The sequence below is a fragment of the Xenopus laevis genome, chromosome 4S (assembly GCF_017654675.1).
Source record: "Xenopus laevis strain J_2021 chromosome 4S, Xenopus_laevis_v10.1, whole genome shotgun sequence".
NCBI classification, from domain to species: Eukaryota; Metazoa; Chordata; class Amphibia; order Anura; family Pipidae; genus Xenopus; species Xenopus laevis.
The window spans coordinates 127,921,672-127,949,511 of record NC_054378.1 but is presented as its reverse complement, the minus strand read 5'-3'; the positions used below and the strand labels follow the sequence as shown (position 1 = coordinate 127,949,511).

Sequence of the window (27,840 nt, the reverse complement as noted above, 5' to 3'; positions counted from 1 at the left end):
GCGACTTACCCCCGTCCTCTTGACTGTATCTGTCACTGAAACTTCCACGGTGGCCAGTGGGTTTAATTTGCATTTCTTCGGCTGTTAGAGAAGAACAGATGTGATTAATAAGGTGAATAATACAGGAGAGATTCATATAAGAAGATTTACACTATAATGTGCCCAAGAGAGAGGCATCACTTGTGACTCACCCGTATCACTGGCAGACCCCTGGCTTTTTGGATGACAGTGTAAAGGGCAACTGATGACAACTCCTCACTCTTAGGGGGCCGCGGCCTTTTGTTCAGATTTAAAACCTGGAAACCAAACAAAGTAGATGGATTAAAGGGCAAAAGAGCCCAACCTTTCCCCATTTAGTCAGATAAGAAGGAACAGAGACTTTACCTTCTGCAGCTTGTCACGGTCTGAAAAGAGTTTGAGAGTTTCCACCTTGATATGGAGCTCCCCAGACTTCACATTGTCCAACCGGATCCACTGCAGGGGGAGAGAAGCACAAGTTCCATCAGATACATGGGAAATCACTGAATGATTATTACACTATATCAGCATGGGAGGCGGCTGCATTCACTTACCTTATCAATGAATTTCTTCTTTAGCACATGTGGAACTGCAATTTTACAGCTGGACATTGGGGAAGAGAAAAGGAAAATCAGTATATGTATTAAAAGATGAAATAAAGATAAAATAAATGGAAGCCCAGACCCTGATACAAAGAGAAATACTCACCTGCCCAGTGAATCATCTCTCTGAACATTTTTGTCCAGAACCTCAAATTCAATCTCCTGCCCTGGTAAATCTGAAAATAATATCTGGGAATAAAACATACAATGAGGTGACATTAGATACGGGAATATCTGCTGCATGTGGCACACTTCTATTCACACCTATAAAATACACAAAATAAACTGGGATCACATTAATCAAGGGTCGAAATTTCAATTCTTCTACTTCGAATTCATAAAGACCAACCGAAATTAAGTCAAAGTTTTTTTTTTGGCCTAATTAGGTCTGTTTTCATACGAATAGGTCTGTATTCAGGGAATTCAAATCGTACGATCAAATTTAAATCAAAGTTTTCCCCCAAAAAAACTTTCATTTTACAAAGTCCACGAATTGACTCCAAATAGGTTCAAGGAGGTCCCTCATAGGCTAAAACAGTAATTCGGCAGGTTTTAGATGGCAAAAGGTTGAAGTCACATGATAAATTTAGATATTCGAATTTTCCAATTTTTTTCAAATTCAAATTGAATTTGGGCGATTCCCTAGTCGAAGTACACATAAAATAGCTCGAAATTGAAATTTTTTAAATCCAAAAATTCACCTCAACCTTTGATAAATCTTCCCCTAAATGTGGGTTTATGTGGATGTAAATCGTGGGGGGGATGCGGTACCTCAAATGTCTGGTTCCACTGCGGGTTGAGGTTCTTAGATATGACCCTGGTTTTCCCAACTGTGCCTCCTCCGCGCACAACTACAAAAGGGTCTGATTTCTTGGAGAAGAAGTCGTTTGCAACGAGATTTCTTGCTTCTAATACATGAATCCGAAGTGCGTTCTACAAGTAAAACAAAATGTCAGACTATAGAATATAAACTCAGTGGGAACAGTCACTTCCCATAGACTTTGAATGACACTCTCCCCCCACATCTCTGTACACAGGGTCGGACTGGCCCGGTGGGACACCAGGAAAAAACCTGGTGGGTCCCAGCCCTCATGCTAGACCAGAACCCCTCTCCCGATCTCCTGGGCAAAAAAAAATAATTTGTGGCGCGTTCTCGCTGCTCTTTTTTGTGCATGCATGTGGCACAGCTCCTTCTCTGCATGTGTGTGGAGCAGCTGTTTTTGTACATGTGTGCTGCACAGCTCCTTTTGTGCATGCGTGCGGTGCAGCTCCTTTTGTGCATGTGTGTGGCGCAGCTCCTTTTGTGCATGTGTGTGGCGCAGCTCCTTTTGTGCATGTGTGTGGCGCAGCTCCTTTTGTGCATGTGTGTGGTGTGGCTCCTTTTGTGCGTGCCTGCTGCACAGCTCCTTTTATACATGTGTGTGGAGCAGCTGTTTTTGTGCATGCATGCAGTGCAGCTACTTTTGTGCATGTACGGCGTAGTGGTAGGGGTCCGGAGGGGGCCCTGGACAATCCGACCAGTCTGTACAGGGAAACAGAGGGGGACAGGAGCCCACAGTCGTGAAAGAGAAATACTGGTTCTTACCCAGGGATCCGCGAAGGGCAGATTTTTCATGTCAAAGTTGGCTGCCAGGGGCTGAGTGAAAAATTTTGGCGCAACCATGAAGTTGGCAATTTGGTCCACAATCATTCTTTCTGTCATGGTGCTGCAGGAGGCAGAGAGAGAAGGGCATTAATAAGTGAATCATTGTACAATGGGAGGGAAATATAAGAGGAGGGATAAAGGACAATGATTTGGGACTAAAGACTAAAGTGTGGGAAAGGACGGGCAGAGAATCACTAGTACCGTATATACTCGAGTATAAGCCGAGTTTTTCAGCCCCCAAAATATGCTGAAAAACTCTACCTCGGCTTATACTCGGGTCAAGCGCAAAAAAGAATATTCGCTGGCGCCTTAGAATAGTAGCCGGCGCCTTAGAATATTCGCCGGCGCCTAAGAATATTCGCGAAACTTACCAGAAGCTGCTGCATTTCTCACCCTCGGCTTATACTCGAGTCAATAAGCTTTCCCAGTTTTTGGAGGTAAAATTAGGTACCTCGGCTTATACTCGGGACGGCTTATACTCGAGTATATACGGTATATAAATATATATAAATCTAGTCACTTACTGAAGACCGGGAATATTAAGCAGGTTGGTGAGTCCTGTCCACTGTAGATGTAACACCTGCAAAAAAAAGGAAGATCGATGGTATAAGGGTTAATAAGAAAATAGAATATCTCGGAGATACTAATTGTATTTATAGAGAAATATATATATTTATAGCTGCACGAAGCAACTCCTTATAATACGGACTCACCGGCCGCCGAGGGAAGTAAATGTTCACGGCTTCAGTAAAGGGCACGTCTGGTATCAGTGGAGCCAGAATTATTCGTAATGTTCCCTCCAGCTGTCAGAGGAGAAATGACATTGATTATATGTTCAAGGGCAACACATGGGCACATGTAGAAGGTCAGTATGAGGGTCACTTACCTTCACAGACTTCACTCCGGCCATGATAGTCTTAGATATTCCAACATTAACCATCACCGCTGCGTTGAGACTGTAAATGAGGAGCAAACGGTCAGTGAGTGGGAAGGAAGATTAAAGTGAGGCTTATACACAGGTTGGGAAGGAGACAATATTGACCTGATTTTGAGATCCAGGAGAATCTGCTTCTTCTCTGGATCAGACTGAACTCTCATGTGAGTCACCTGTGGAGCCTGTGGAACAGTCACACAATGGGTTACAATGGGTCTGATGGGAAATCACTGAGCAACATGAGAGACAATTAAATACACGGGACACTTACCTTATTGCCAAAATCAATATCAAAGAAGTGAAAATTGGTTAAATATTTAAATCGGGATCTGATCAGCGGCTGAATTCTCCATCTTAGAAATTTCTCCAGATATTTTGTTATGTACGGCCACGAATTGTTCACTAACTGCCCGGGATGAAAAGAACAGAAGTGGCTCACGTTAGTGTAAGGCAAGAATTCAGCAGCTCACTCCTACTCACACTCACTGACACACTCACTGACACACTCACTGACACATGCACACAGACTCACGCACTCACTGATACACTCAGACACACACTCACTGACAAACTCACTGACACACACACACTGACACACACACTCACTCACTGATGCACACTCACTGATACACACTCACTGACACACACTGACACACACACTCACTCACTGACACACACACACATGCTGACATACACACACTCACTGACACATGCACACAGACTCACGCACTCACTGATACACACACTGACACACTCACTGACACACACTCACTGATGCACACTCACTGACACACTCACTCACTGACGCACACTCACTGACACACACTCAATGACACACTCAGTCACTGACACACACACACTCACTGACACACACACTCACTGACACACACAAGACACACACTTACTGACACACACACACACTCACTGACACACACACACACACACAGACACACATGTAGATCCAGTTAAAGAGTGCCGGTATATCACTTACCACTTGCAGGTACCGGAGTCTCTCAAACTCTCGGTCAGTGACCTGCAAACGAGAGGCACAAGCAAATTAGGTTTCTAATAAAATAATGTAAAGAATCACATGTGACCCTCATTTCTAAGTAAAGTGATGAATTAAAGGGAAACTCCATCTAAAATAGTTTTTGCATCATTAGAGAAAATGTCATTCTGAGGAAGATCCCAATTTACAGTCACTAAAAATCTTCATTGGGTTCAAAGTTTCATGTAAAAGTCTGTTTGTCCCTTTCTGATCTCTGTCTCTCACTTGGGGGTACCGAACATTTGGCTCAACAAGTGCTAAACCACTTTACTTCTCCTTTAACACATTGCAACATTATATTTGTAAAGAAGAACGTTCATAAACAGTTGAGTTTTTGTAAAGTGAGAGGAGGAGGGAGAAGTAACCAAGTCTATGGCATTTTACTGGATACAACCAGGGCTGGCCTGATGAGCTCACAATTCCCAGTTAATATATATATATATATACACACACATGTGCATGACAAGGCCCTGTATATTTGCTATTTATACTCTCTACCAAAGGAACTTTATCAACATTTGGCTTCTCTAAAACCCAACTGACCAGAAATCTCAACCCAACGGCCACACAATATGTCTGCTCTTAAATCAAAGCTTTTGGGACGGCAGCTTCTCAAATGATAAATTGAATAAATGAGAATCTGCAGTTGTAAAATGGAATGAATTTCCATTGCTAATGCCTGTATTGTGTTATCAGTAATGGGGTGAGACTTACCTTGTGTGGGACCTTTGCCTGTTCCTTGGCTTTGTCCTGACACTTTATTGCTGATGGCTCAGTACTTGGCTTCCAGCATCTGTACAAGATCCACATCACTATTCCTATAATTATATAAAAAAAGCTGACGTCCAAAACTCCAGCAGAGAAGCCTAATAATAGGGTAATGATCCATTTTGTATATGAAAAATTATTTAAAAATATATTTTGATCGGTCATTTTAAAAAAATTGAGTCAAAAGATCAAGGAATAAAGAGCAAGCTCCTTCCTCCTCGAACTCCTAACTCAGAATGACTGCAAACACCTGACAGCTGTTAAAGCCTGTTTTCATCATTATGACCTCACAATGGTGTTGCCATGGTTACAGAGTCAGCAGATCAAATTACCCATTGTTAGGTCATCCCAAGCGATGATGTCATAATGGATGCTGTTCTCACAAGGAGACAATGCAAAACAAACTGATGACATCATAATGCCTCCTGCAAACTCAAACTGATGACATCATAATGCCTCCTGCAAACTCAAACTGATGACATCATAATGCCTCCTGGAAACTCAATAGCAGCATATATTATCTGTAATATGATTTTGTCCTGATCTGAGGAATTTTTTTTTTTTTTTTTTAAATCTCAAAAATGCAAATAAAATAAATTAAGCAACTAAAACCTGGTGAATGTCTATATAAGTCAATGAACGTTTATTTTCAATACTCACACTATTTTATAGTTCAAACATTTGAGATTTTTTTTTTAAATAAACGTAATAATGAAAGTTACACAGAATATATGAATATAGTTGCACAAGGGGTGACATTACTCAGGTCCCATCACAATGACAATACTGACTCATTTCAGTTGGCGTGGAAACAATCTCCACGAACACCATCTCTCTGTCTTGCGCCAGCTGTAATGAAAAGTCGCCCGAAGTTGCCCCTACCCTTAACCTTCCAGTGATTTGCGTGAACAGGACTGTGAGATGCCAAGCAAATTGCAATCTCTTTCTAATACTGAGCCAGGGACTCGTCCAATTGTCATTTGCATTTAAGATTAGGTTAGTATTTTCATCCAGACAGGTGGTAACCCCAATTCTTTTCTCATGTTGCTATGCTCTGTGTGCCCGGATACAGCTGCCTCTGCATTTGATATTTATCTAACGGTTTTCTAATAATTTTATACATAAGAGCCCCATATAGCCAATATTCACTGTTACCTACACTCACGCCAACACCGACTGTGCCCCAAGCACAAATAGTGCAGCACTTGGGAAAAGTTCTAGAGTTTTTTGGGGCCCCATTCTACTTTAATGGCCCGTAGGGTTACACCACCGTTAGTCTCAGCAATCACCAGGCATGGGGGGGGGAGTGTTTATAGGGCAGGGGGTTTAGGGGCAAAACACTTTAGGGAGGGGAGCTCAGCAACAAATTCTACATTTTTTACTTGCCCCTAATTCTCTCTCCATATTGTTTGACCTCGTAATGTAAATGGGAAAATAAATTGGTCAGAAAGCTCATATATATCAGCTCCTAGTGTTAAAGTTAATAGCAGACCGACTGCAAAATTACTTTTTTGGGGGGTTCCGTGCTGAACCAAAAGTCAGGTGACTATGAACAGAATTTTGTTGTATTCCTTGTGTTTTGGTTTGATCAGCATCACAGGCCACAATATGGCATTGGGACACAAAGAAAGCCGCCAGTTAGATATTCCTGCCCCAGCTACAGGGGTAAAGAGCCAATCATTGGGGGGCGTGGCCGACTGCCGATGTGAGCTGACGCACTTTTAGATCGCTCCGTTCTCCAGACTTATAATCCTGTATAGATCGCTGCCATCCAACCTCACCACGGAACCACAACACTACAAGTGTGACCCCTTGCCACAGAGAACAATCATGGGGCAGAACAAGGCACAAAAACGTGCCTCTGAAGCAGCATCCAAGTTGGGAAAGTATGCGAGGGAGAGTAAGGATCAACAAAATGGCGGAGGTTCACCATCGCAGACTCCGCGGGAGTCTCCCTCCCCACCTTCCTCTCCAACTCCACCGGAGCTGACCCTACAAGATATTCTCCAAGAAATCCGGGACTCTAAGGAGGCCTGTACCAGCATTATAACTGCCAGAACGGAGGAAATAAAAGTGGATCTGTCCATCATCCGACAGGACATGCAAAACCTTCGTGAACGCACTGGTGAATTGGAACACAGAGTGAGTACTATGGAGGACACACTGCGGCCTGTCGCTGGAGCTGTACAAGAGGTGCAAAAAGTTCTAACTGACTGCCAACAAAAGGCGGATGATTTAGAGAACCGGCTGAGAAGAAACAATCTCAGATTTGTGGGATTCCCTGAACGTGTGGAAGGTGATGCTCCGGAACAATTCCTAGAACACTGGCTAAAGGCGTCACTGGGTGAGTCTAACCTCTCTTCCACCTTCGTTATAGAAAGGGCTCATAGAATCCCCTCTCGCCCAGCACCTCCCGGGGGCCCCGCCAGGCCGCTAATTGCCAAGCTTCTGAATGCCCGTGATAGGGACAGCATTTTGAGAATAACTCTCACTAAAGGCCAACTACAATTTCAAGCGCACAACATTTCTATATACGCTGATTTCTCAACCGAGGTGCAGAAACAGCGTGCTAAGTTCTATGAGGCGAAACGGAGGCTCAGAGAAGCTAAACTGGAATACGCCATGCTTTATCCCGCCAGGCTGAGAGTCATAGTGGATGGCAAATCACTCTTTTTCACCTCTCCGTTGGAATTGAATAACTGGCTGGACTCTAGGCATTAGGCCGCTTTGCGGTTGTATCCCAGTGACCGGACACCTTGTATTCCCTCTTCTACGGTCCTTGGAATCGGTGCTGCGGACATTCTCCTTCTGTATGTCTTAGTTGACACCCCTTGGTTTTTCTTTTGGTCCTTTTTGTATCTTCGCTGGAGCCATTGGGATTTTTTTCCCCCTTTCCCCCCCCCCTTTTTTTTTTTTTTCTTTTTCTCTTTTCCTCCCCTTTTATTCCCCCTGGATTTTGGCTGCTTGATTTTTCCTTCTGGTTTTTTTTTGGTTGTTTTTTCCTTGCATCTGAACAACAGTTGGGAATACCCGTTGTCTTGGTTTTTTGAAAGTTTTCACTGTGGAACTGCCTGCCGGATACTTGATCCACTGTTCCGTTTCTGAAGGATACCTCCCGGATGTTGGATTTACATGGACTCTCAATTGACTCAACGTTTATTATCTGTTTTGGGTGCTGTTATGTGGTAAGAGTTATAGCACTGTGAGCGGGTGCTTGTGAAAGGTCTGGAGAAGGGGGTAAATGGGAAGTGTTGCTAGTTAAGCCACAACCCCTATACAAGGGACTAGCAGGTCTGCCACCCTCGGTACTGCTAATGTTTTCTTTTTTGTTGGAGGGACAAATTCTACCCAAAGTTGGGGGTGGGTGGAAGGGGAGGGGGAAGTTTCATGGGGAAGTTCTAAACTATGAGGTTAATTCAGGTGATATGACACAAGATGGAAGTTGACTCAATTTCACATTTGGAGTGATAGGCTATGAAGGTTTTGCTATTATACAATTGTTAGATGGGGCTTGTCCACGTACCCAGCAGCAAGCTTTTGCCCCATATGCTGTTTACTGCTTTCACAAAGGTGTACAATGAGTCTTTCATTACTAAGTTGGAATGTGAGGGGTCTTAATGACCCAATCAAGCGTAGGCTGACCATGGATTATATCAGAAAACGTAATCCAGATTTGGTATTCTTACAGGAGACTCACCTTATGGGTAATAAGGTAAAATCTATAAAGAAACCTTGGATTGGGTGGAGTTATCACTCTGCTTATTCCTCTTACACAGCTGGCACGTCTATTTTAATAAAAAAATCAGTGTGCTTTAGGCCATACACTGTTAAAATTGATCCTAGAGGCAGATTTGTTTTTCTCCATTGCCAAATAGCAGCCAAAGAGCTAATCTTAGCTAACCTGTATATTCCCCCTCTGTACTCGGATGAATGCCTCCACCACCTTATTCCATTTATTACTGCTCGCCCACACGCTCAAGTTATTTGCGCTGGGGATTTCAATTCGGTCCTCTCTCCTCAGCTTGACAGGTTACATAGGCAGCCTCCGCAGACAACTCCACCTCCTACTAATTTAGCCAGTCTAATTGAGGCACTAGGTCTAGTAGAGGGCTGGAGACTTCTCCATCCTACAGAGCTTCAATATTCGTGCTTTTCTACCTCACACCTAACCTTATCACGCATTGACCTTATTTTCCTGACGGGAGGGATCCTAGCTGGACTTAAGGATATAGTATACCTGCCCCGGGGCATTTCAGACCATGCCCCCCTAATGGCTACATGGCACACCCCTCAGGCAAGTGAAAGGAAGAGGTGGGCCTTGAACCCAATTTGGTTGGAGATTATTGACGATGATGAGAGGCTTGCTGGTACTATGAGAGAATTTTTTGCGGTAAATGTGGACACAGCTGATCCATCTGTAGTCTGGGACACTTTTAAAGCCTATATGAGAGGGGTCTTTCATAGTGAAATCACGGCAGTTAAACGCACTTCTAAATTAGAGGAGATCGCATTAGCTAGTAAAGTTGCTGATTGTGAAAATGCAGTAGTCAACAATCCTATCCCACAGCACTACAAAGACCTCCAATCTGCCCAATCAGTTTACTCTACTTATCTTTCGGCTAAGGCTAAACGTAAATTACTGTTTACTAAGGCTTCTTTTTTTGAGCACGGGGAGCGGGTGGGTAAGCTTCTTGCATATGTCTCTAGAGCTGATAATCCCACGCCTGTAATAACAGAACTAGAAAACCAGCAAGGGCTACTGTGTACTCAACCCAGTGAAATTCAGGACCTACTGACCTCTTACTTTACTGAAGTCTACAAATCTACCAATGTTACGTCAGTGGAGGAGAGAGAAAACTTTTTAACTAGCCTTGGGTTGCCACGGTTGTCCCAGGCGGATAAGACCCTGTTAGAGGAGGCAATAACCTTGAGAGAATTGTATGATGCTATAGACTCCTTTCCATGCCGGAAGGCACCTGGCCCTGATGGCCTCCCCATCGAATTTTACAAAAGGTTTAAGGAGAGTATTGGGCCCTATTTACTATCAATGCTACAGTATGCTTTTCAAGGGGGACACCTTCCTCCTTCCATGTATGAGGCCTCTGTTGTTTTGTTACAGAAGCCTGGTAAAAACCCTACCCATTTGGATGCCTACAGACCAATCTTCTCCCAACTGATATAAAAGTTTTGGCAAAAGTACTAGCGAATAGGATCAATAAGGTCATCCACACTGTTATTGCAGAAGACCAGACTGGGTTTATGCAGGGGAAGTCAACTGCTCTCAATATTAGACGGCTGTATTTGAACCTTGCCACTACACATGACAACTCCGGCCAGAGGGCAGTGGCTGTCTTAGACATCACAAAGGCATTTGACACGGTCGAATGGCCCTATATGTGGTCCGTTTTGAAGCAGTTTAATTTTGGGCCCTCATTTACTAATTGGGTGAGACTCATGTATTACTCGCCTAGAGCGGCCCTAATAGTAAATGGCATACCCTCAACACAGTTCCCTCTGGAAAGGGGTACGAGACAGGGTTGCCCGATGTCTCCCCTCCTTTTCGCCCTAGCCATGGAGCCCTTTGCGCAAGCAATCAGAATACATGATAAATTTCAAGGGTGGCGCCTTGGAGATAGGGAGGAGAGGATTCAGCTCTATGCTGACGACACCTTGATATATCTCGGGGATATGGGGCCATCCCTACAATGTCTAACAGAGGTAACAACGAAATTTGCACGCCTCTCCGGGTTGGTCACTAGTGCAGCAAAGTCCAGCATACTGCTAGTAGATGGCACAATTATGCAAGGAGAAGAGCCGCAGTCTCCCTTTCCAATAGTTGATCAATTTACTTATCTGGGAGTAGTGGTCAAGCTGCCTATTTCTGCTTACTATAGTTCTAATGTTCTACCCCTGCTGTCAACTGTAGAAAAGAAAATTAAAGCGTGGGAATCCTTGATTTTAAGCCCTATGGGTAGGATACAGCTCATAAAGATGATTCTTCTCCCTAAACTGACATATATCCTTCTCCAAGCTCCGATTTGGATTAAAAAGTCCTTTTTTGCCAAAGTTGACTCTAGCTTTCGTCGACTGATTTGGGGGGGCACCCGCCCTCGATTGAGTTTAAGTACACTTACCAGGGACAAATTCCAAGGTGGGGTATCCTTTCCGAATATTTTCCTATACTACTTGGCTGCTCAGCTAAGTCACCTAGTGGTGTGGGTGGGAGAATCCTTTCACCAGACTCTTTATCAACTGCATAGGCTAATACTGGGTGGCTCATTCCCCCCATTCCAGTGGCTTCTCATTAAAAAACCACGGCCGATGAAATACCCAAATCAAGTGCTGACCTTCATGCGTACAATCTGGGGGAAAGCCTCTCAAATTGCCATGATTGACAAATTTCTTCCCCAGACACCACTCTGGGAAAACTTTTGGTTTCCGGGCATTGCTAGGCTGGGCAAAAATCCTATTTGGGCGCGGTGCGGGATTCGTACCATAGGTGAAGTTTGGCATGAAGGGAAATTGGTCCCGTTTGATAAGCTGCAGGAAGATTTTCACCTACCTCCGCACCAGTGGTTACGCTACACTCAAATACAGCAGAGCCTGTCCTATCAGCACAGACAGCAACCAATTCAGTTAGCTCATTATAGCTTGGTTGACTGCCTTTCGCAGGGCTCCACGAAGGGTATTATATTAAAGCTATATGCGAGATTGCACACTGCACATTTCAATAAACCTCTATTGTCCCTGAAAGTTAAGTGGGAGAGTGAAGTTGGGGTGTTTGAGGATGAGGAGTGGGAGGAACTGGTGGCCTCTCCTACCACAGTCTCCGTCAACTATAGAGATAGAATGATACAGTTGTACCTAATTCACAGGGCATACTACTATCCGGCTAAGTTGCACCGTATCTTTCTTGAATCCTCCTCAGAATGCCCCAGGTGCCGTGCTCCTGATGCCTCCCTCACCCATATGATATGGGACTGTCCGGTCCTTGCTTTATACTGGTCTGAGATCCTTGACACGCTTGATGCGATTATGGAAACCACACTCCCAAGAACAGTGAAAACCTGCTTTTTTGGCATAGGCCTCAATGATGTCTTTACGTTCTTACAAGCTCTCTTTGTAAAGGAAGGTTTATTTTTAGCAAGGAAGCTCATCACAAGGAAGTGGAAGGATGCCCTACCTCCTTCCTCAGCACATTGGAGGCAGGAGGTTAAATCTCTATGTAACCTAGAGGCCTTGATTTACAAAAAGAGAGGTAGCACTAAGAAGTTTAACAAAATTTGGGATAAATGGCTGGATTGGGTACAAGACTAGTGGATCTCTGTTATTCTGTAGAATGTGGTACACTGTTATGCAATTCCTGTGGTCACTGTCGTGCTATGTTTTAAGTGAAGAATTGCTTATGCTACAGATTGTGCCTTTGGCAACGACTTTTATTTTTATGTATAACCAAATGTGATGATGTGATGTATTGCATTGTATGTCTTGTAAATTGAGTTCAATAAACCACACCTGAATTCAAAAAAAAAGAGCCAATCATTAGCTCTATCAGCCACACGTGTGTAGGTAGGTGGCTCCCAGACTGGGCAACTTAAAGAATATAGACCCATCTTAGACCCAAGACACATGGATTAAAATTTGTAGGTTTCCCCTTTCAAGTGATTCCCATGTGTCACTGCCTATGGCCTTAAAGGGAAAGTTCACCATTAAACATGATTTTAGATGGTTGTACATTGACTTATTTTAAGTAGCTGTGTATTTTTTATGGTTTCAAATAATTAACCTTCCTACTCTGCCTCTTTATGCCCAGTCACTAATAAAGCTCACTCATTTTATAATTTTATTTTTTTTAATTGCTTATATTTATAGTCAATGCTTTTGATACTTTTTAATTCTTGGGTGGAAAAAAGGTAGCTAAGAGTCTTCAGACCCTCCTTTGCCACAGGGCTAGAGAAGGTCCCTTTATCCTGATGCAGAAGGTCCATCAGGGCAAGGATCTTCAGAGCCTCCTTTGCCTCAAGCTGAAAGCTTCATCTTTGTGCTAAATCCTCCTCCTCCTTCCTCCTCCTCCTCCTCCTCCTCCTCCTTCTCCTCTTCATCCTCCTCAGTTCCTCCTTGGTCCAGGATTTGGGTTCTGGAAGTTCTTTCTGGTTCTATCGCTTCACATGAAAAATGCGAGGGGCAAGAATCTGAGGGAAGAAACAATCAGCAATGGATTAAGAAAACTTGTGGCAGAGACAAATGCCATTCTCTTATGTGCTATAATGTAATCTTATTCTACATCTCATCCTCCCCTTTTAGACAACTTACTATTATAACAGTGTCCCTTTAAGGGTAGAACCTTATTGTAAATAGCATGTGTCACTTACCATCAGCTGCAGCTTCAGCCAAATCTCGCTGTTATTTACTGTGGACTCAAGAGGGAACCAGCCCTCCATGGTCATATCCTTGGCAGCCATGAGTGTTGATAGGGAAACAGAGATGTGTCCCAGAACCTTGTTGCGCTGATTTAGTACCTGTGAAAAGAACACGTATAAGTGACCCAGTAAGGAAGGAGACAGAGAAACACAAAACCAGCACACAAGGTGCAAAGCCCCAATCTAGATCTGCAGGAGTAAAGGATCCAATAAGGGAAGGACATTTATACTCACATTTAGTTGCATTCTCTCGCCGCGTGGGTCCTTTATGAGGAATTGTAACCTCTCCTTCCACTCTGGCTCTCCGGAATTTATTTGGGCCTGGAAAAAGAACAATTAGAGATATTCTAAATGAGAACTGGTTCTGTCTGCTAATTATTATTGGTGTTTTAATGCTTTAATCCGTGTTATTGTTTAATCAGGTATTGCCCATTGCCAATCAGCTAACAACAGTATGTCACTGCTTTACTGTCTATGGTGCACTAAGTGATCATTCCAAATAAATGCCCCTACCCCTCACCCCATTATTTATGTGAAAACAAACAAACTTGAGACCAAACCCTTGTGTGGTTGGACACTGTTATGTGCGACTTACCCCCGTCCTCTTGACTGTATCTGTCACTGACACTTCCACGGTGGCCAGTGGGTTTAATTTGCATTTCTTCGGCTGTTAGAGAAGAACAGATGTGATTAATAAGGTGAATAATACAGGAGAGATTCATATAAGAAGATTTACACTATTATGTGCCCAAGAGAGAGGCATCACTTGTGACTCACCCGTATCACTGGCAGACCCCTGGCTTTTTGGATGACGGTGTAAAGGGCAACTGATGACAACTCCTCACTCTTAGGGGGCCGCGGCCTTTTGTTCAGATTTAACACCTGGAAACCAAACAAAGTAGATGGATTAAAGGGCAAAAGAGCCCAACCTTTCCCCATTTAGTCAGATAAGAAGGAACAGAGACTTTACCTTCTGCAGCTTGTCACGGTCTGAAAAGAGTTTGAGAGTTTCCACCTTGATATGGAGCTCCCCAGACTTCACATTGTCCAACCGGATCCACTGCAGGGGGAGAGAAGCACAAGTTCCATCAGATACAGGGGAAATCACTGAATGATTATTACACTATATCAGCATGGGAGGCGGCTGCATTCACTTACCTTATCAATGAATTTCTTCTTTAGCACATGTGGAACTGCAATTTTACAGCTGGACATTGGGGAAGAGAAAAGGAAAATCAGTATATGTATTAAAAGATGAAATAAAGATAAAATAAATGGAAGCCCAGACCCTGATACAAAGAGAAATACTCACCTGCCCAGTGAATCATCTCTCTGAACATTTTTGTCCAGAACCTCAAATTCAATCTCCTGCCCTGGTAAATCTGAAAATAATATCTGGGGATAAAACATACAATGAGGTGACATTAGATACGGGAATATCTGCTGCATGTGGCACACGTCTATTCACACCTATAAAATACACAAAATAAACTGGGATCACTTTAATCAAGGGTCGAAATTTCAATTCTTCTACTTCGAATTCATAAAGACCAACCGAAATTAAGTCAAAGTTTTTTTTTTGGCCTAATTAGGTCTGTTTTTATACGAATAGGTCTGTATTCGGGGAATTCAAATCGTACGATCAAATTCAGATCAAAGTTTTCCCCCAAAATAACTTTCATTTTTCAAAGTCCACAAATTGACTCCAAATAGGTTTAAGGAGGTCCCTCATAGGCTAAAACAGTAATTCGGCAGGTTTTAGATGGCAAAAGGTTGAAGTCACATGATAAATTTAGATATTTGAATTTTCCAATTTTTTTCAAATTGAATTTGGGCGATTCCCTAGTCGAAGTACACATAAAAAAGCTCGAAATTGAAATTTTTGGAATTCAAAAATTCACCTCAACCTTTGATAAATCTTCCCCTAAATGTGGGTTTATGTGGAAGTAAATCCTGGGGGGATGCGGTACCTCAAATGTCTGGTTCCACTGCGGGTTGAGGTTCTTAGATATGACCCTGGTTTTCCCAACTGTGCCTCCTCCGCGCACAACTACAAAAGGGTCTGATTTCTTGGAGAAGAAGTCGTTTGCAACGAGATTTCTTGCTTCTAATACATGAATCCGAAGTGCGTTCTACAAGTAAAACAAAATGTCAGACTATAGAATATAAACTCAGTGGGAACAGTCACTTCCCATAGACTTTGAATGACACTCTCCCCCCACATCTCTGTACACAGGGTCGGACTGGCCCGGTGGGACACCAGGAAAAAACCTGGTGGGTCCCAGCCCTCATGCTAGACCAGAACCCCTCTTCCGATCTCCTGGGCAAAAAAAAATAATTTGTGGCGCGTTCTCGCTGCTCTTTTTTGTGCATGCATGTGGCACAGCTCCTTTTGTGCATGTGTGTGGCACAGCTCCTTTTGTGCATGTGTGTGGTGTGGCTCCTTTTGTGCGTGCGTGCTGCACAGCTCCTTTTGTGCATGCGTGTGGCACAGCTCCTTCTCTGCATGTGTGTGGCGCAGCTCCTTTTGTGCATCTCTGGTGCAGCTTCTTTTGCGCATGTGCGGCGTAGTGGTAGGGGTCCGGAGGGGGCCCTGGACAGTCCGACCAGTCTGTACAGGGAAACAGAGGGGGACAGGAGCCCACAGTCGTGAAAGAGAAATACTGGTTCTTACCCAGGGATCCGCGAAGGGCAGATTTTTCATGTCAAAGTTGGCTGCCAGGGGCTGAGTGAAAAATTTTGGCGCAACCATGAAGTTGGCAATTTGGTCCACAATCATTCTTTCTGTCATGGTGCTGCAGGAGGCAGAGAGAGAAGGGCATTAATAAGTGAATCATTGTACAATGGGAGGGAAATATAAGAGGAGGGATAAAGGACAATGATTTTGGGACTAAAGACTAAAGTGTGGGAAAGGACGGGCAGAGAATCACTAGTATATAAATATATATAAATCTAGTCACTTACTGAAGACCGGGAATATTAAGCAGGTTGGTGAGTCCTGTCCACTGTAGATGTAACACCTGCAAAAAAAAGGAAGATCGATGGTGTAAGGGTTAATAAGAAAATAGAATATCTCGGAGATACTAATTGTATTTATAGAGAAATATATATATTTATAGCTGCACGAAGCAACTCCTTATAATACGGACTCACCGGCCGCCGAGGGAAGTAAATGTTCACGGCTTCAGTAAAGGGCACGTCTGGTATCAGCGGAGCCAGAATTATTCGTAATGTTCCCTCCAGCTGTCAGAGGAGAAATGACATTGATTATATGTTCAAGGGCAACACATGGGCACATGTAGAAGGTCAGTATGAGGGTCACTTACCTTCACAGACTTCACTCCGGCCATGATAGTCTTAGATATTCCAACATTAACCATCACCGCTGCGTTGAGACTGTAAATGAGGAGCAAACGGTCAGTGAGTGGGAAGGAAGATTAAAGAGAGGCTTATACACAGGTTGGGAAGGAGACAATATTGACCTGATTTTGAGATCCAGGAGAATCTGCTTCTTCTCTGGATCAGACTGAACTCTCATGTGAGTCACCTGTGGAGCCTGTGGAACAGTCACACAATGGGTTACAATGGGTCTGATGGGAAATCACTGAGCAACATGAGAGACAATTAAATACACGGGACACTTACCTTATTGCCAAAATCAATATCAAAGAAGTGAAAATTGGTTAAATATTTAAATCGGGATCTGATCAGCGGCTGAATTCTCCATCTTAGAAATTTCTCCAGATATTTTGTTATGTACGGCCACGAATTGTTCACTAACTGCCGGGATGAAAAGAACAGAAGTGGCTCACGTTAGTGTAAGGCAAGAATTCAGCAGCTCACTCCTACTCACACTCACTGACACACTCACTGACTCACTGACACACTCACTGACACACACACACACAGACACACTGACACACACACACACAGACACACTGATACTCAATGACACTCACACTGACACACAGACACTGACATATACACAGACACACATCACACACTCACTGACACACAGAGACACACACACGGACACACACACATACACAGACACACACACTCACTGACACACATACTGACCCACACACTGAGATACACAGACATACTCACTGACACACATGCTGACACACACATGCTGACACACACTCACTGACACACACACACTCACTGACACACACTCACTGACACACACTACTGACACACACACACACTCACTGACACACACACACACAGACACACATGTAGATCCAGTTAAAGAGTGCCGGTATATCACTTACCACTTGCAGGTACCGGAGTCTCTCAAACTCTCGGTCAGTGACCTGCAAACGAGAGGCACAAGCAAATTAGGTTTCTAATAAAATAATGTAAAGAATCACATGTGACCCTCATTTCTAAATAAAGTGATGAATTAAAGGGAAACTCCATCTAAAATAGTTTTTGCATCATTAGAGAAAATGTCATTCTGAGGAAGATCCCAATTTACAGCCACTAAAAATCTTCATTGGGTTCAAAGTTTCATGTAAAAGTCTGTTTGTCCCTTTCTGATCTCTGTCTCTCACTTGGGGGTACCGAACATTTGGCTCAACAAGTGCTAAACCACTTTACTTCTCCTTTAACACATTGCAACATTATATTTGTAAAGAAGAACGTTCATAAACAGTTGAGTTTTTGTAAAGTGAGAGAGGAGGAGGGAGAAGTAACCAAGTCTATGGCATTTTACTGGATACAACCAGGGCTGGCCTGATGAGCTCACAATTCCCAGTTAATATATATATATATATATACACACATGTACATGACAAGGCCCTGTATATTTGCTATTTATACTCTCTACCAAAGGAACTTTATCAACATTTGGCCTCTCTAAAACCCAACTGACCAGAAATCTCAACCCAACGGCCACACAATATGTCTGCTCTTAAATCAAAGCTTTTGGGACGGCAGCTTCTCAAATGATAAATTGAATAAATGAGAATCTGCAGTTGTAAAATGGAATGAATTTCCATTGCTAATGCCTGTATTGTGTTATCAGTAATGGGGTGAGACTTACCTTGTGTGGGACCTTTGCCTGTTCCTTGGCTTTGTCCTGACACTTTATTGCTGATGGCTCAGTACTTGGCTTCCAGCATCTGTACAAGATCCACATCACTATTCCCATAATTATATAAAAAAAGCTGACGTCCAAAACTCCAGCAGAGAAGCCTAATAATAGGGTAATGATCCATTTCGTATATGAAAAATGATTTAAAAATATATTTTCGGACATTTTAAAAAAATTGAGTTAAAAGAACAAGGAATAAAGAGCAAGCTCCTTCCTCCTCGAACTCCTAACTCAGAATGACTGCAAACACCTGACAGCTGTTAAAGCCTGTTTTCATCATTATGACCTCACAATGGTGTTGCCATGGTTACAGAGTCAGCAGATCAAATTACCCATTGTTATGTCATCCCAAGCGATGATGTCATAATGGATGCTGTTTTCACAGGGAGACAATGCAAAACAAACTGATGACATCATAATGCCTCCTGCAAACTCAAACTGATGACATCATAATGCCTCCTGCAAACTCAATAGCAGCATATATTATCTGTAATATGATTTTGTCCTGATCTGAGGAATTTTTCTTTTTTTTTTTTAAATCTCAAAAATGCAAATAAAATAAATTCAGCAACTAAAACCTGGTGAATGTCTATATAAGTCAATGAACGTTTATTTTCAATATTCCCACTATTTTATAGTTCAAACACTTGAGATTTTTTTTTTTTTAAATGAACGTAATAATGAAAGTTACACAGAATATATGAATATAGTTGCACAAGGGGTGACATTACTCAGGTCCCATCACAATGACAATACCGACTCATTTCAGGACAATTTGGTTGCCGTGGCAACAATACATCTCATTATGGCTCCTGTTTCTGGACACATTCCGGGAATGATGCATTAACCCTTTGCCCTGTTGCCTTGGAGACCGTTACAGTAACAAAGTACAATTCTGTTCTCTGCAAACTGTGACACCCAAATAGTTTAATAACACATTCTGGCAAATGAAATAACTGTAACATGGGACTTGGTGGAGGAATTATCAGTTGCTCATTCAGAGCCATAATGTTACTAATATACTAAGCACAATTCAGCAGTAACAGTCCCTAAGTTTATAACTGTACATTTTGGCAGTTGAGGTCCATTAACGGATAAGTAAACCTTTAGATAAGAGTCCTGCAGCGGGTCCCTTAGATTTCCAAAGTCACCCGAATTTGCCTCACGAGGAAACTTTGGGTGATTTCGGAAATCGAAACGACGCGAGTGCATAGGCGCTGGCGTTTTCTCATTACAGCAGATCGGGAGATTATCCCCGCAGAAGAGGTGATTAGTCACCAGGCGACTAAATCTCCCCAAATCTTCCCGCGTGTTAGCTCCCTTAAAATAAGTGAATGTAAAACTGATGAGGGTTCTATTCTAAGCACTTCTGTAATTTACATTCATTATTTGTTTTCTTTTTACTCCAAGATATTAAGGGATACATGTACTCTTAATATGAATTGGTGCCGCTGTTGTAACAAAATTCATTCATATTAAAAGCACATGTACCCCTTAATATCTTGGAGTAAAAAGAAAATAAATTACAAATATAAATGACAAAAGTGCTAAGAATAGCCCCCTCTTTAGTTTTACATTCATATATAAGCATATGCATGAACAGATAATAAAGCAATCATTATTTTCAGTATAAAGTTCTACATTCACTTATTTTAAAGGTTTACTTATCCTTTAACAACGACTGGCCAATAAAATTTGGCACAGAAATATTGGGGTGGGTTACGGGGTCTGCACTGCATTTTGGGATCTGTAGTTCTATAACCTTGGAGATTAGAGGGCGTCACAAAAACATGACATTGACAAGACACAGGTAAATAAGCAGCTAAAGTCCATTGGGTTTATTATACAATTCATTGCAGCATCATTCCTGGGGCTCACAGGGCCGGATTTACATAGGGGGCGCCCCTAGGCCCACTACCGTTCGTCACCCCTGTCGCCTCCAGGGGGACAGGAGCAATGGGGATTGGCGCACGGGGAATTAAATAAATGATTGTCTCTCCAGCGCATCCCCAGTGTTTTTGAACCAATGTGGGTGAGGTTGGGCAGCATGCCGCCCCCCTAAAATCCTGCCGCCCTAGGCCCGGGCCTTGGTGGCCTTTCCACAAATCCGGGCCTGGGGTCTCATCAAGCACATACACAGTGACTGTAAAACACAAGTATGGAAATCACCGGCACATTCAGAGCATCCGGTCGGTGTATTGGGGATAAGAAACAACGCCATTCCTGCTATAAAATGTATCTCTCACAATCTTGCACCTTCCATGGATCGGAGACTTAACTTCGTTCACCATATCATCTGCAACAGAAAGATTAGATGTCATTGACATGGGAGTGTTCAGGCCAGCACTTGTCTTAGGGGTTTCAAATAATGATGGGCCCTAAGTCACATGGGGCCCTTAATACAGCATCCGAGTTGTAGGTAGGAAGAGTGTGCATTGGCATATATAGCAAACTGTAGGACACAATAGTGACAGACTTGCATGCAAACACTAGGACAAGAGAGACAGTAGGACAAGATGGAGACAGTAGGACAAGATGGAGACAGTAGGACAAGATGGAGACAGTAGGACAAGAGAGAGACAGTAGGACAAGATGGAGACAGTAGGACAAGAGGGAGACAGTAGGACAAGATGGAGACAGTAGGACAAGATGGAGACAGTAGGACAAGATGGAGACAGTAGGACAGTAGGATGGAGACAGAGGAACAATAAGAAGACACTAGGACAAGAGAGACAATAGAGTAAGAGAGAGACAGTAGGACAAGAAGGATTCAGTTGGGCAAGATGAAGAAAGCAGAGCAATATGAGACAGCAGGGTAAGGTGGAGAGAGAAGGGCAAGATGGAGACAGTAGGACAAGATGGAGACAGTAGGACAAGATGGAGACAGTGGGACAAGATGGAGACAGTAGGACAAGATGGAGACAGTAGGACAAGGTGGAGACAGTGGGACAAGATGGAGACAGTAGGACAAGATGGAGACAGTGGGACAAGATGGAGACAGTGGGACAAGATGGAGACAGTAGGACAAGATGGAGACAGTGGGACAAGATGGAGACAGTAGGGCAAGATGGAGACAGTAGGACAAGATGGAGACAGTGGGACAAGATGGAGACAGTAAGTATAACCTTAAACAATACAACCTGCACTGATTATGATTTATTTATTTTTTCACTTTATAGACAGGCAGGATAGACAAGTTTAAGGGGCAAATTCACTAAATGCCGAAGCGCCTAACGCTAGCGTGAATTCGCCAGCGTTGGGCATTTTCGGTAATTCGCTGATTCACTAACAAACGCTGGCGTAAATTCGCTAGTGTTACTTCGCACCCTTACGCCTGGCGAATTTGCGCAACGGACGTAACTACGCAAATTCACTAACGCGCGAATGATTGTGAACGCTACCTTTTACGCCACCTCAGACCAGGCGAAGCGCAATAGAGTAGATAGGGATTGCTTCAAAAAAAGTTAAAAATTTTTCTAAATCCCAAAAAACGCTGGCGTTTTTTCATTTTTTATGGGTGATAGGCTGAAAAAGATCTAAAAATATTTTGGGGCTCCCCTCCTTCCCCCCTACATTTCCTAACTCATGGCACCTTAACTATACAGTGGGCACATGTGTAGGGCAAAATAAAAATTTTATTTGCTGTTTTGAAGGTTTCCCAGACTTGTGTAGTTCTGCTACATATTCCTCCATTGTAACTTGAAATTGGCGCCGTATGCAAATTAACCATCGCTAGCGTAACTTCGCTTTGCTTGGCGAATTAACGCTAGCGCAACTTCGCAACCTTACGCTACCCCTGAGCGCAACTTCGGATTTTAGTGAATATACGGAGCGCTGGCGACAATACGCCTGGTGAAGTGCGGCGAAGCGGACCTACGAATCTTAGTGAATGTCCCACTAAGAGTTTTTCTGTACATACCTAGTCTCCAGCCATACTCCCAGGAGGACAGAACTGGATGAGGATATTTCTCCTCTGGGATAAACTCCTTCCTCTTCCTCAGATACAGGGACCTGCCTTTGCCCTCCTTGGAGAAGCCATCATAGAGTAAACTGGAGGTGTGCGGCGAGGCAACTCTCATCTCCCCCAACTCCCCTTCTTCTGGGAGGCCACAGGCCGGCTCCTACACTTCTGCTTTCCTGGGGACATGAATAGGCGGCAGCAGGGTGGTCCTAATATTAGGAAGAGACCCTTCTTTCCTCTTCCTACTCTTCTCCTGGAAGTTCTGTGGATGCTCCTGTTTGTATCTCAGCTTCCAGTACATCCTGGAGGCCGTTTCCTTCTCAATCATCTCCTTCCAGCAGTTCTGGTTCCTGGTATTGAGCAGGTCCATCATCCTCGGCACCTGAGCAGCTTATGTAATAAAGCCCTTAATTTGCTGGGGAGGTGGATGGGATCCAAGAGAGAGAAAGCAAGTGACTTGTGCAATGGGATAAACAGGTCTTGCTGCTCAGAGTGGAGTTTACTGTGTGTCTCCTGGAAGACTGATACTGGAGTGAGACAGGAGGAGGAGTTGGGAGGGACAAGGACTCGACATGAAATCACACTCGACTGTCACACACTGCTCCAACACCTCTACATATTGCACAACAAACATGAGAGGGTTTCTATAGTAAGGCTTGTGCCCAGGGGCATGTCTGGTGGTGTAAAATAACTTCTGATATCCTTATCATTTACAGTAGGGGGTACATTATCCCTTATAATATATGAGTGATACTCAGAGTTCCCTGTATAACTCAGCCTGCAGCCTTGTGCCTTTATATGGTCAGTGACTTCTAATATCCTTATAATTTACAGCAGGGGGTACATTATCCCTTATAATACATGAGTGATACTCAGATTTCCCTGTATAATTCAGCCTGTAGCCTTGTGCCTTTATATGGTCACAGAACAACCACCCAGTGACTTCTAATATCCTTATCATTTACAGTAGGGGGTACATTATCCCTTATAATGCATGAGTGATACTCAGAGTTCCCTGTATAACTCAGCCTGCAGCCTTGTGCCTTTATATGGTCAGTGACTTCTAATATCCTTATCATTTACAGTAGGGGGTACATTATCCCTTATAATACATGAGTGATACTCAGAGTTCCCTGTATAAATCAGCCTGCAGCCTTGTGCCTTTATATGGTCACAGAACAACCCCTCAGTGACTTCTAATATCCTTATCATTTACAGTAGGGGGTACATTATCCCTTATAATACATGAGTGATACTCAGAGTTCCCTGTATAACTCAGCCTGCAGCCCTGTGTCTTTATATGGTCACAGAACAATCCCTCAGTGACTTCTAATATCCTTATAATTTACAGCAGGGGGTACATTATCCCTTATAATACATGAGTGATACTCAGATTTCCCTGTATAATTCAGCCTGTAGCCTTGTGCCTTTATATGGTCACAGAACAACCCCTCAGTGACTTCTAATATCCTTATCATTTACAGTAGGGGGTACATTATCCCTTATAATACATGAGTGATACTCAGAGTTCCCTGTATAACTCAGCCTGCAGCCTTGTGCCTTTATATGGTCACAGAACAACCCCTCAGTGACTTCTAATATCCTTATCATTTACAGTAGGGGGTACATTATCCCTTATAATACATGAGTGATACTCAGAGTTCCCTGTATAACTCAGCCTGCAGCCTTGTGCCTTTATATGGTCACAGAACAACCCCTCAGTGACTTCTAATATCCTTATCATTTACAGTAGGGGGTACATTATCCCTTATAATACATGAGTGATACTCAGAGTTCCCTGTATAACTCAGCCTGCAGCCTTGTGCCTTTATATGGTCACAGAACAACCCCTCAGTGACTTCTAATATCCTTATCATTTACAGTAGGGGGTACATTATCCCTTATAATACATGAGTGATACTCAGAGTTCCCTGTATAACTCAGCCTGCAGCCTTGTGCCTTTATATGGTCACAGAACAACCCCTCAGTGACTTCTAATATCCTTATCATTTACAGTAGGGGGTACATTATCCCTTATAATACATGAGTGATACTCAGAGTTCCCTGTATAACTCAGCCTGCAGCCTTGTGCCTTTATATGGTCACAGAACAACCCCTCAGTGACTTCTAATATCCTTATCATTTACAGTAGGGGGTACATTATCCCTTATAATACATGAGTGATACTCAGAGTTCCCTGTATAACTCAGCCTGCAGCCTTGTGCCTTTATATGGTCACAGAACAACCCCTCAGTGACTTCTAATATCCTTATCATTTACAGTAGGGGGTACATTATCCCTTATAATACATGAGTGATACTCAGAGTTCCCTGTATAACTCAGCCTGCAGCCTTGTGCCTTTATATGGTCACAGAACAACCCCTCAGTGACTTCTAATATCCTTATCATTTACAGTAGGGGGTACATTATCCCTTATAATACATGAGTGATACTCAGAGTTCCCTGTATAACTCAGCCTGCAGCCTTGTGCCTTTATATGGTCACAGAACAACCCCTCAGTGACTTCTAATATCCTTATCATTTACAGTAGGGGGTACATTATCCCTTATAATACATGAGTGATACTCAGAGTTCCCTGTATAACTCAGCCTGCAGCCTTGTGCCTTTATATGGTCACAGAACAACCCCTCAGTGACTTCTAATATCCTTATCATTTACAGTAGGGGGTACATTATCCCTTATAATACATGAGTGATACTCAGAGTTCCCTGTATAACTCAGCCTGCAGCCTTGTGCCTTTATATGGTCACAGAACAACCCCTCAGTGACTTCTAATATCCTTATCATTTACAGTAGGGGGTACATTATCCCTTATAATACATGAGTGATACTCAGAGTTCCCTGTATAACTCAGCCTGCAGCCTTGTGCCTTTATATGGTCACAGAACAACCCCTCAGTGACTTCTAATATCCTTATCATTTACAGTAGGGGGTACATTATCCCTTATAATACATGAGTGATACTCAGAGTTCCCTGTATAACTCAGCCTGCAGCCTTGTGCCTTTATATGGTCACAGAACAACCCCTCAGTGACTTCTAATATCCTTATCATTTACAGTAGGGGGTACATTATCCCTTATAATACATGAGTGATACTCAGAGTTCCCTGTATAACTCAGCCTGCAGCCTTGTGCCTTTATATGGTCACAGAACAACCCCTCAGTGACTTCTAATATCCTTATCATTTACAGTAGGGGGTACATTATCCCTTATAATACATGAGTGATACTCAGAGTTCCCTGTATAACTCAGCCTGCAGCCTTGTGCCTTTATATGGTCACAGAACAACCCCTCAGTGACTTCTAATATCCTTATCATTTACAGTAGGGGGTACATTATCCCTTATAATACATGAGTGATACTCAGAGTTCCCTGTATAACTCAGCCTGCAGCCTTGTGCCTTTATATGGTCACAGAACAACCCCTCAGTGACTTCTAATATCCTTATCATTTACAGTAGGGGGTACATTATCCCTTATAATACATGAGTGATACTCAGAGTTCCCTGTATAACTCAGCCTGCAGCCTTGTGCCTTTATATGGTCACAGAACAACCCCTCAGTGACTTCTAATATCCTTATCATTTACAGTAGGGGGTACATTATCCCTTATAATACATGAGTGATACTCAGAGTTCCCTGTATAACTCAGCCTGCAGCCTTGTGCCTTTATATGGTCACAGAACAACCCCTCAGTGACTTCTAATATCCTTATCATTTACAGTAGGGGGTACATTATCCCTTATAATACATGAGTGATACTCAGAGTTCCCTGTATAACTCAGCCTGCAGCCTTGTGCCTTTATATGGTCACAGAACAACCCCTCAGTGACTTCTAATATCCTTATCATTTACAGTAGGGGGTACATTATCCCTTATAATACATGAGTGATACTCAGAGTTCCCTGTATAACTCAGCCTGCAGCCTTGTGCCTTTATATGGTCACAGAACAACCCCTCAGTGACTTCTAATATCCTTATCATTTACAGTAGGGGGTACATTATCCCTTATAATACATGAGTGATACTCAGAGTTCCCTGTATAACTCAGCCTGCAGCCTTGTGCCTTTATATGGTCACAGAACAACCCCTCAGTGACTTCTAATATCCTTATCATTTACAGTAGGGGGTACATTATCCCTTATAATACATGAGTGATACTCAGAGTTCCCTGTATAACTCAGCCTGCAGCCTTGTGCCTTTATATGGTCACAGAACAACCCCTCAGTGACTTCTAATATCCTTATCATTTACAGTAGGGGGTACATTATCCCTTATAATACATGAGTGATACTCAGAGTTCCCTGTATAACTCAGCCTGCAGCCTTGTGCCTTTATATGGTCACAGAACAACCCCTCAGTGACTTCTAATATCCTTATCATTTACAGTAGGGGGTACATTATCCCTTATAATACATGAGTGATACTCAGAGTTCCCTGTATAACTCAGCCTGCAGCCTTGTGCCTTTATATGGTCACAGAACAACCCCTCAGTGACTTCTAATATCCTTATCATTTACAGTAGGGGGTACATTATCCCTTATAATACATGAGTGATACTCAGAGTTCCCTGTATAACTCAGCCTGCAGCCTTGTGCCTTTATATGGTCACAGAACAACCCCTCAGTGACTTCTAATATCCTTATCATTTACAGTAGGGGGTACATTATCCCTTATAATACATGAGTGATACTCAGAGTTCCCTGTATAACTCAGCCTGCAGCCTTGTGCCTTTATATGGTCACAGAACAACCCCTCAGTGACTTCTAATATCCTTATCATTTACAGTAGGGGGTACATTATCCCTTATAATACATGAGTGATACTCAGAGTTCCCTGTATAACTCAGCCTGCAGCCTTGTGCCTTTATATGGTCACAGAACAACCCCTCAGTGACTTCTAATATCCTTATCATTTACAGTAGGGGGTACATTATCCCTTATAATACATGAGTGATACTCAGAGTTCCCTGTATAACTCAGCCTGCAGCCTTGTGCCTTTATATGGTCACAGAACAACCCCTCAGTGACTTCTAATATCCTTATCATTTACAGTAGGGGGTACATTATCCCTTATAATACATGAGTGATACTCAGAGTTCCCTGTATAACTCAGCCTGCAGCCTTGTGCCTTTATATGGTCACAGAACAACCCCTCAGTGACTTCTAATATCCTTATCATTTACAGTAGGGGGTACATTATCCCTTATAATACATGAGTGATACTCAGAGTTCCCTGTATAACTCAGCCTGCAGCCTTGTGCCTTTATATGGTCACAGAACAACCCCTCAGTGACTTCTAATATCCTTATCATTTACAGTA

The 27,840-nt window shown here is 42.9% G+C and overlaps 2 protein-coding genes and 1 pseudogene across 2 annotated transcripts; all 3 read right to left on the bottom strand.

Moving 5' to 3' along the window:
• Positions 1 to 176: 176 nt before the first annotated feature.
• On the bottom strand, positions 177 to 7,101 carry LOC121393392 (extended synaptotagmin-1-like). The gene is made up of 13 exons (XM_041561846.1): positions 4,962 to 7,101; positions 4,191 to 4,232; positions 3,471 to 3,605; positions 3,308 to 3,381; positions 3,152 to 3,221; positions 2,979 to 3,068; positions 2,790 to 2,845; positions 2,206 to 2,326; positions 1,392 to 1,553; positions 727 to 809; positions 573 to 621; positions 385 to 474; positions 177 to 296 (listed from the first exon to the last, which is right to left on the bottom strand). Exons 1-13 carry the CDS (start codon positions 5,178 to 5,180, stop codon positions 177 to 179), a joined length of 1,311 nt encoding a protein of 436 aa, XP_041417780.1. The 5' UTR covers positions 5,181 to 7,101.
• Positions 7,102 to 12,546: 5,445 nt separating this feature from the next.
• On the bottom strand, positions 12,547 to 19,857 carry LOC121393389 (extended synaptotagmin-1-like). The gene is made up of 17 exons (XM_041561843.1): positions 18,486 to 19,857; positions 17,713 to 17,754; positions 17,081 to 17,215; positions 16,918 to 16,991; positions 16,762 to 16,831; positions 16,589 to 16,678; positions 16,400 to 16,455; positions 16,110 to 16,230; positions 15,406 to 15,567; positions 14,748 to 14,830; positions 14,594 to 14,642; positions 14,406 to 14,495; positions 14,213 to 14,317; positions 14,031 to 14,102; positions 13,670 to 13,756; positions 13,388 to 13,534; positions 12,547 to 13,207 (listed from the first exon to the last, which is right to left on the bottom strand). The coding sequence occupies exons 1-17, from the start codon at positions 18,699 to 18,701 to the stop codon at positions 13,172 to 13,174; spliced, it is 1,635 nt and encodes a 544-aa protein (XP_041417777.1). The 5' UTR covers positions 18,702 to 19,857; the 3' UTR covers positions 12,547 to 13,171.
• Positions 19,858 to 20,703: 846 nt separating this feature from the next.
• On the bottom strand, positions 20,704 to 23,258 carry LOC121393394 (annotated as a pseudogene).
• Between the last annotated feature and the right edge of the window lie 4,582 nt (positions 23,259 to 27,840).